The sequence below is a fragment of the Vidua macroura genome, chromosome 2, assembly GCF_024509145.1.
Source record: "Vidua macroura isolate BioBank_ID:100142 chromosome 2, ASM2450914v1, whole genome shotgun sequence".
Taxonomy (NCBI): Eukaryota; Metazoa; Chordata; class Aves; order Passeriformes; family Viduidae; genus Vidua; species Vidua macroura.
Genome location: NC_071572.1, coordinates 63,791,868 through 63,801,816, shown reverse-complemented (window position 1 = coordinate 63,801,816; position 9,949 = coordinate 63,791,868). Strand labels below are relative to the sequence as shown.

At 44.8% G+C, this 9,949-nt stretch overlaps 1 protein-coding gene across 2 annotated transcripts; it reads right to left on the bottom strand.

Annotated features, from left to right (window-relative positions):
• Positions 1-1,183: 1,183 nt before the first annotated feature.
• Positions 1,184-9,596, bottom strand: NFKBIZ (NFKB inhibitor zeta). Of its 2 annotated transcripts, none has more exons than XM_053971384.1 (12): positions 9,340-9,596; positions 8,800-8,939; positions 7,800-7,836; positions 7,600-7,703; positions 6,699-7,462; positions 6,166-6,271; positions 5,688-5,834; positions 5,123-5,186; positions 4,353-4,522; positions 3,592-3,702; positions 3,343-3,510; positions 1,184-2,718 (listed from the first exon to the last, which is right to left on the bottom strand). In XM_053971384.1, exons 1-12 carry the CDS (start codon positions 9,572-9,574, stop codon positions 2,665-2,667), a joined length of 2,100 nt encoding a protein of 699 aa, XP_053827359.1. In that variant the 5' UTR covers positions 9,575-9,596; the 3' UTR covers positions 1,184-2,664. The 2 variants fall into 2 exon arrangements, with proteins under 2 accessions (XP_053827359.1, XP_053827360.1); XM_053971385.1 differs by having other exon boundaries at positions 9,401-9,596.
• Between the last annotated feature and the right edge of the window lie 353 nt (positions 9,597-9,949).

The window sequence follows — 9,949 nt, the reverse complement described above, 5'->3', positions numbered from 1 at the left end:
CACTGGCTGAACACGTGCCAACCTTACAAGCCCAAGGTATTTAATCCCTATGTTAGAGGACTCAGTCAATACCACTCAGAAAGGAGTGCCAGGCAGTCAGATCAGATCAGGCTGATCTGAAGGGCCAGAATCTCATCAACAACTCTCTCCTGTGTAATCATCTCTTATAAAGAAAATTTAAATTAACTGGAAACAGTACTATCAGGTTCCTTGCACAAATAAAAAAAATGTATACCCAAGGCAGGGTCACTTGCAGTGAGAGGTGCAGATGACATCTTCAACAATTAGCTGTTCACATAAAGAGGTGCTATTTCATCTTTGCATATCCTAATAAGAAATTCAATTCTGTTCCCTGCTGCCTGTTGTGTGTGTGGTACCTTCATCAATAGCTTCCAGTTCTCATGCTGGGAGGGAGAGTGAGTTCATCTCCACTTAGGTTCTCTGGCCTGTTATGGCTCTGCAGGACTCTCCTCGTTTACTCTGCTGCTCCTTGCAAGGAAGCTCCTCCACGCCTCTGGGCCTCTTCCAATTCCCACTTTCACCCTCACCACAAGCAGCAGTAAGGCAGGCTGGACAGCAGGTTCATAGTTACATAGAAGCTCTCTTGGTTTTCTTCCTTTCCTACAGATCCTAACGCTACATCCACTTTTATCTCAACTATTACCATCTCTCCAGCTCTATGCTCAGCTGGGACAGGCTGTGACAACAGCTCTTCCCCTGTAGGGTCACTGGCAGCTCAGAACCATCTCATTACCACCTGTGAGGCAGACAGCCCATCCCCAGGTGTACAGCCCTATTTCCTAACAAAGTCTGCCACCTGTGCTAGGGTGACACTCGTGCCTGAGTTGCCAGAACTGAGGACCAAGGCAGGGAAGTCATGGGGAGAGTATAACATTGTCAGAACTGCTATCATTCTTTCCAATATGCAGGGACAAGGGTTCAGGTTCCAACCTGGTGACTATTAACTCAATTTGGGGCACACCTACTAAGTTCACAGACAACACAACTGCACAGTGCATGACCCAGAACACCAGCATCAAACAAGAGAAAGAATAATCAGCAGGATGGTAAGACTTCATTTTATCTTAGCAAATGGCTTTTCAGCCTCACACTTACCATGCTAAATCAGTTTTACAAATAATGATGAAGTCAAGCTTGAGGTATCACACACAGTAGCCACCAGAACTGAATGAGCATGTTTATTCAAGCACAAGTTACACATAACCCTTCAAGAAATACATTGCAACTAAGCCTTTGCATATCAGATTTTTTCATTTAGCTTGTCTACAAGACATACTTTGCAAAAACAGCATAATCAGACTAATTAAACGGTAACAACAGAGAACTGCATGTGATGAAAAAAACAGTTTGAGAACAAAGACCATACAGAGAACATATTACTGGATTACAGCCCAGCATGGATCATTCAGAAAATGGCAGGAGGAAGTTTTATCCAACAGAACACAAGTAGACAGCATCATTAGCATACAATTTCCTTTAATAATTATTAAAAAATAGAAAAACTTAACTTCAAATATTACTTTGCTAGCCACTATACCTATAAGGTAAAACCATAAATGGACTAACTCTGCTTAGGAGGTGGAAAACATTAAGTCTCTAGAATTAACTAGAGCCCAATTCAGCAAGCAATTTATGCATGTGCTTAAGCCTCACCAACACTAGTAAGGCTTACACATGTTTAAGTATTATAATTAACATTGAGAGATTTCAGCATGCATCAACAGCGAAGTGCAGGCCAGACACTTGCACTGAATCAGGATCATACCCTTTAAAGTACAAGTCACATACATACTATAAAAATCATGATCCTCCTCTCTCAATCTATTGTTCTATCACAAGAAAAAACCCCTACTGGGTATGAGAAAAACTGACACAGTCCCCTGAAGAAGCACAGCTTTTCATGTTTTATTACACAACTCCAAAAGTATGCAATAATCAGTGCCAGGGACAATCTATCTTAACTCTACTTTCCAACCTCAGTCTTTCAGAAGAACAGAATTTATCTGATTTGCACCAGTATAGTATTATAAATCTGTATGCAATTTGCAAGTTCAAGATCAAGAAACTTGTTTCTTCAGATCATTCCCCAAGTGATCAATAGATTCTTAGAACTATACAGCTGTACAATAATGTCAGTGACTATATACAATCCTGCACAAGATACTGGAACAAAGCCACAAAGTAACATAAATAAATGCTCAACTTCAAAAATATTTAATTTCTCTTGCATTTAAGTGTTACTAAAACCACAACAATCTCTGCAATTTTGACCTGTATCAGCCCTCTCTAAAATTAAAAAAAAAAAAAATTCCCATAGAACTGCTCTTGTCTAGAAATTACCTGTATAGCTATTTAAATAAAATCAGTCTCACCATAGCTATGAAATATAGAAAATACAGGTAACCAGGAAAATGTTCCACATACTTGGGAATGAAGCATTCCCTTTTGGTTGGAGGAATTTGATGCTGGATTTGGGGCTTTTTTATTCTTACGTAACCCACTATATAATAGTGAACAAAATACTTTTGTTTCATGGAAACAACTAACATTTGCCCACACCAGGCAAATGCTCTATTTACAGATAGATTAGGACTGCCTGACTGACAGTGAGTGTAAGTTGCGGAACTCCAAGAAACATGGAGCCTAAAACGGCGACACTCTCTGCTGAATCGCCTTCCCTTTGAGGATACGTCTTATCTGGAGAAGAGAAAAAGACAAAAACATTAGTATTCATTGTCTTGAAGTGAGCCACAATTTGAAAAAACTCCACCCTAGACCCCATTTTGCATTCATATATCCAAGCCTTACCTCAGTTACACTAGAAGTGATCCCACTTTACAGCATTTGAACCAATGAAAGGCAACAGTCAGTAACTCAGCTGTGCTTAAGTTACTAGTCTTAGGTCAAGAGTAATTTTTTTCACCAAGCAGGAAAAAGGGATTTTCTTCATTTGTTACTCAGGCCTAAAAACTATTATTACTAATTCTGACAAGAGCAACAAAAGCATGAACTCAGGCCATAATGAGATGATCAAGAGAAGAAGTATTGCCTCCAGTACATTGCAGGGTTACAGAAACAAAGCCTGTCTTGACAGGTAAATGCTTTCGAGATGGAAAAAATAACGTGAAACCTAAAATTTCACGTCTGTATATTCTGCCTGATCTTGATGTTGAAGCTAAAGCTCTAAAGAATAAAATGGTATTTGCTAGATCTTTTCCTTGAAAGCTACAACTCAAAACCCCAAAGAAACTTGTGGAGTGGAATGCAGCTTTTGTGTGGACAGGGACCGATAGAAAGAGAGGGCTGTTATGAATTTTTTACCTGTTCCCCTACAAGGCCGTCAGGAACCAGATGAACTGGCTGCTCATTCTCCAAGTTCCTGGCACTGGGATCAGCTCCCTTGCGCATGAGCAGGCGCACAGCATCCAGCTGGCTCACGCGGTACTGCAGGCTGGCAGCCACATGCAGGGCTGTGTTGCCATTGTAAGCCTGGGGATCACAAAGCAACTCCATGAAGGAACAGTGGCAGCATAAGCCTCTCTATCTGTATTAATGAAAAAATCACCATACCTTTGCATTCACAAAAGAAAGATAGCTGGGCAGCTCCAAAAAGAGACGAATGAGCTCCAAGTTTGCTTCTTCTGCTGCCAAATGTAAAGCGGAGCGACCACTTTTGCGATCCTATCAGAAAAAGAAACTGTTTAGTCTTCCCTGCAGGTGCTTCACCTATCCAGGGGGAACATGTAGACAAATAAAAATAAAAAGCAAAGTAAATGCAGTGTGTTGAGGAAACATACTTGCACTACAATTCATCAAAAGTGAATCTGAATACATATACTTTAATATCAACATCTAATGAACAATGAAACCTGATCTCATCTGCAGGTAAGCTTACGTAATGTAATATTTGATATTTTGGCTAAGTAATGGTCTGGCACGGCACCGACCTGAACTGCACAGGTAAGCAGTTTTTAATTAAAATTTGCAGTTCAAGAACAAGGTGTCATCAGCAGCACCCTACTACTATGCAGACCTCAGAGTGCACCAAACATTCTTACTTTTACAACACTACTCACTGCAGCCAGGATAGCATCATTCTTAGTCTAGAGATTAAATTGCCACCTCCCTCTTTCCCCAGGCTTCGTTTGCATTGATAATACCTTGCTCTGAAGAAATGCAGCATTCTCATCCCATCTGGGTAAATTAAGCTGTAGGGAAACTTTCAAATTAGTCTACTTCCCTTGTAATAAATGCAGCGTGGGAGAAAAGGACATAGTCTGCTTCCACACTCTCTCTGGATGTGGCACTTCAGACTAAGGCATTTTACTTACTTTTGCTTCAACAGAGGCTCCCATTTGTATCAGAATCTTGATGGTTTCTACCAGGCTCTTGTTTCTCAGCAAAAGCTCCTGGACCTCAGGGGAGTGAGGTGGCTGACAGTTCTGCAGTTCATGCAGCACAGCATTATGGGCCAGAACCGCACAGTGCAATGCTGTCAAACCTGAACATCAAAAGAAAAACATAAAAATCATCATGAATGAACAAATGCAATACAGAAGTATTGACTGGCTGCTTGTTTCAGAGGTTAGATAAAGGAGCCTCTAACCCCATTAAGCCCAGAGATGGTTCCATATTTGTAGGTGACAGTGACTGGTCCCAAGCAGTCTGGGATCAGTGAACAGTGAAGTAGCAACCTACTGTGAGCTCTCAGCCAGTGGATGGTGAAAGAATCAATTTCTAATTATTTTTGTACAAACTATGCATTAGAAAGAGTGGTTTTATGGAAAAGGGATCCAAACAGAACAGCTTTCTACTGCCAGATTCTGGCTGCTGTATCCACTTGACACAAGGCTGGCACTCCAATGTTTTAAACAATGGCCAGTTACAACCTACGCTCTCCATGCCAAACACAGCAATCAATCACATGTAAGAGGAAAGAGCTCCTGACAGACACAGACCAACCATGTTTTCATCTGACAGATGTCAACTGCACCTGTAAATTTCCATCTGAAAAGGAAACATTGCATTTTACTGCATTCCCATCAGTAGCTATAAAGCACTATCCAGTAACTCTGTAAATTATAAACTCTTAACTACTCACCATCATAGTTTGTTGCCTCAAGGTCCACATACTGATTGCTTCCCATAGCTCCCTTTTGGATTGCCTACAAAAGTGGAAACAAGTACACATTTACGTCTTATCCAAACCACATACTGCTTCAAATTTGTTTATTGTCTTAATCCAATAGCTGTAATTAAGTTGAAATAAATAACAGCATCCCTGGAAGTGTTCAAGGCCAGGCTGAATGGGCCTCTGAGCAATCTGGTCCAGTGAAAGGTGTCACTGAGCACAGCAGGGGCGTTGAAACTAGAAAGTCCCTGAAGTCCTTTCCAATCCAAACCATTCAATGATCCTGTGATTAAGAGAAGACTTACTGTTTTGGTTTGGTAAACCAAAGGATTTCCCCTAGAATTGCTCAAAAATATTGATGAGAACCTTAATGAGAAAATCAGTCCCATTTTAAACTCCATGGGTACACAGACTCACAAGGCTACCCAGTGAGAAAGATAAAGGAAGGAGTGGCGCTCCCAGAGTTTCCCAACACAGCTAACACCAAGGGTAAGAGTCAATGGCCAGGGCAGAGCTGTGCCTGCCTGGCTCTTACCTGGAGGACCTGGGCATGCCCCTTCTCAGCGCAGACATGCAGCGGCGTCCTACCCCAGCAGTCTGTGGTGTTCACTTGAGCCCCCAAGCTAACCAGGTCCTGCACAATGAGATGCTGATTGGCAGCCACAGCAACCTGGAAAGCACTCTGCAAACATCAAGAAGAAAATTTAAGCTATTAGTCATCTGATCTCTAACAGGAAAGAGCAACTAAAGCAAATAAAAACCCTAGCTACCTGGTATTATTTAAGCAGTGATTATGAATACTAGGAAGCCAGGACAAATGAAGCAGAGCACATACTTTTACCAGCTCAAGGTGATCCCAAGAAGTATTAATAGCTCAAGGTTAATATTAGTATGCAGGCTAAATCTTGGGGTTAATATTAAATAAGCATTTCACCACATCTTTCCCAGGGTTCAGACATGCAGAAGCACTCAGGTGCAGACAGCAGGTGCAAAGATTTTTTTCAGAACCTCACCTGGCCGTTGTGCTCTTTAATATCCAGCATGTGCAGGGCAGCCATCTTCCTTGCAAGAACATAGGAGAGTGCTCGACGGCCCTGGGCCACAGCAATGTGGAGGAAGCTGCAGGAAAGAGGGGCAACAGAGTTACACCACCAGACACAAACCAGGGCTCAAGACAGCAGGGAACCAAATGTCTAGAAGGGGTTTTATGCCGCCAGCATCAGACCTCCTCTTTGTAACTAAGATGGGAACATGGGTATTTCTTACCAGCGCAATCTAAAGCCTCTAAATTAAACATTTTTTCCCCATTTATCCAAGTCTAACAATAAGCACCTGAAATTAGAAAATACATCTACTCAAGTGTGCTGGAGCTCTGCATGGCAGCCATCAGCAACACCACAGCTTTCCCTTGATCAGCCAAACCACTGCACTTGTGACACAAACACTGCTATTGAACTGCTTCACTATAACCCACAGTCTGCCAAAACCCAAACAGAAACATTCCCCAACCTCCCACAGAAGAAACACTAAGATAAACGGCTCTCACGTGTCTCCATCGGCGTCTTTTGCAAGGAACTGGTCTTGAGAGATGTTAGCCAGTTTGTTCTCCTCCTGTTCCACTTGCCATTGAAAAAATGACTTGCCCAGCTGCGTCATGCTTCTGGCACTGTTTTGGTCAGGCAGTGAGACATTCAGAGTAGCCAAAGAGATGCTGTGCTCCAGACTACCACAGAGGTTGCTGGAGAGAAAGCTGAAGTTTGGGGCATGAGGGGCAACCTCAGCCTGCGGGTGGGCACTGCTCAGTGGCTGGAGGGGACCGGAGATGCTGTCTGAGCCTTCTGAGTCGTTCAAGAGGGAAGAGAAGCTCTGTGATGGGCAGTAGGGCAGTTCATGGCTCTCAAAGGGGTTCTGCTGGTAGGCAGGAGACTGGTCACTGGCAACAAACGACCTGTAGTCCAGGGAGGCATCTGAAAGATAACTCTGTGACAAATCTTGGTTCTGGGATGCAGGGAACTGGTAATCCTGTGGCGGATCAAGCATATGCTGGCTGGTGTGGTCTTGGAATGCTTGGTACTTCTGGGACGGGGAGAAAGCCTGTGTTCCCAGGCTGTCCTGGTACTGCTCAGCAGGAGAGCCATGGCTGGAGACTGAGTGCAACCAGCTCACCTGCACCGTGTTCAGGGAAACGGGGCTCGACTCGTTCTTGATGTTTATAATGTTCTGAAGCAGATCAGAACTGCTGTCATGCTTTCGGTCAGTTTTATGTGTCTCCTCCATACTATCCATAGAAGTTGGTGTCTGTGGTGGGGTCTGACAGGGGGAAAAAAAAAACAAAGGCAAATCAAAATAAGCCTAAGAAAATTAGAGGTATAGTTGTATCTGGTAGTTTCTGATCATACAAAGCAAACTGAAAAATAAAGACACATAAAAAATTACTACAGACTTACCAGGAGATGTGGGTGAACATTCGCTTGGCGTTTGAAAGAAGGTCCATCAGAAAGGAGTTCAGGAGCCTTTCTTTTGCCACTGTGGCCCAGTATGCTTTTCAGTTCTGATGAAAAGAAAATAAATTTAGAATACATTTGGAGGTTACTCTTACAATTGATTTAAAATGTTACTGCAGGGTATGTATTAAAAAATGGTCTACCTGTGTATGGTTCGTAGTTCACCAATCCTCCTTGTGCCTGTTAAGAAAAATCCAAATTTTTCTGTTATCATAATGTTATTTCTGGGGGAAAACAAATAACCACAAATAACCAATCTACCCCCCCAAAAAACCCAGTAACAACAAGAAAGCAGCCATTACTTCCTTCTATAAACACAGAATATACCTTAGAATAATTCTAGTACATGGTTGTCTAACCCTAACTTAATTACTTTTAATTAAGGTTAGAAAATGGAAATACTTTAATGAAACTTAAATAAAACCCACTGTTTTTCTTTAGGCTTTTCAAGCCATTTGTTATAAAACCACAAAACTCCAGAAAATCTAGAGAAAGACATTATTCCTTCCAGAGACCAGAGGATTTTTTTGAAACATAAATAACCCGGCCAATTTTACACTTCCTTAGTGCTGTGAACTTTCCCATGCAAAAATCTCCCTCTGAAAACACTTATCGAGGAAGCTTTCAAACACACACTCAGAAAAATAATCTAATCAAATCAAAAACACCCTTTAATCTTCTCAGAATTTCCTGTAATTTTTGTCCTTTCAGATTGAAAGGGCCTACCTTTACACTGTGTGCTTTGCACAGAGAGGTGCAATAGCATGACAAACAAATCTGAGAAAAATCCCTAACCCTTCCAATGAATGATCTCATTCCAGCCAACACAGAATTTCTGTGGTTTCGTAACACCAATATATCTTTATCCAGACTCCCTCTAGAAAATAAAGCTTATGTAAGATGTAAGATATGTAAGAAAGCTTATGTAAAATGTAAGAACATTTTAAAGTGCCTCCTTCTCTCATGGCAAACCTTCTTTCTGATTTCTTCCCAACTGTATTTTTCCATTGAAAAGGAAAAACACTGATTCCATCCACAGCAGATAAAGCAGAAGCTCATTTCTAGCATTACCGCAAAGAGCTTTCTTGCCAGCTTCAGTAACCATTAAAATGAAACCTGTCAGTGCAGAAAGCTGCCGATTACCTTGCTTTCCTCAGTGGCAGGAACCGAGGACATCTGCTTGCTGCTCCTGAAGTGCAGCAGGAGCTCCTTCACGGAGTTCTTCACACGGACCCCTTGGAAAGGTCCTCTGTGCTGCTTCCCCCCACCCATGTGTTGTTCAACTGTTGAGATATGAAAATAAAATCCGAACTTAAGCCACCCATTTTGTTTACGTTTAACAAATAAAGAAAAAAAACCCAAACTAGAAACTCTCGTGGAAAGCCACCTAAACACTGGTTTAGCAAAGAGGAGCCAGGCAGCTGCCCCGCGTACCCCTTCGCTATCCCACGGGCGTGCGGCTCCTCCGCTGCCCCGGGGACCGCCCTGCCGCTCCCTTTCCACGGATGGGAACAGCCTGGCACCGGGCACGAAGCGCCGGCCAAACGCGTCCGCTTTTCACCGCTTCGGCCGCTTTCACACGCAGGAGGATCGGCCGGCTTCGCCCCCGAGGGGACGGAGCGGGACCCGCGGCTCCGCGCTCTCTCCGCCACCCGCCGGGGCCGCCGCGGGGACCCGCCGTACCTTGCAGCGCGGGGCGGGGGCCGCCCCGGGGGTCCCTCCGGCCGCCGCCGCGGCTGCTCACCGAGAGGTCCGAGTCGGATCCCGGCGAGCCCGGGGCGGAGGAGTGCGCCGGCGAGCAGCTCCCCTCGCTGGAGTGGGGCGAGGCCCCGTAGAAGTAGGCGAGGTTGATGGGGCTGCTGAGGGCGCCGCCGTCGCCGCCATCGGGCGCCGCGTCCCGGCTGCTCTCCACGATCATGGCGGTGCGGCGCGGCGGGCGGCGGCGCGGGGCGGTGGGCGGCGGAGCGGACGCGGGCACAGCCAGGGCTGGGCGGGCGGCGCAGCGGCTCTGGGGGCGCGGGGCCGCGGCCGCGCTTATACCGGGTCCGCCCCCCGCGGGCGGGGCCGCGTTTCCCGTAAGGCCGGCGGGAGGAGCCTGGCCGTGAGGACCCAGGAGGGAATCGTGGTCAGGGGGGTGATGACTCACACCTTGTCGTCCAAGCTTGCCCCCGTGGGCTTCGCGGGATAACAGACTATCCTGAATTGGGAAGGCCCCATCAGGACCATCGAGTCCAACTCCTGGCCCTGCCTAGGACACCCCAAGAACAACACATGAGCCTCAGAGCGTTGTCCA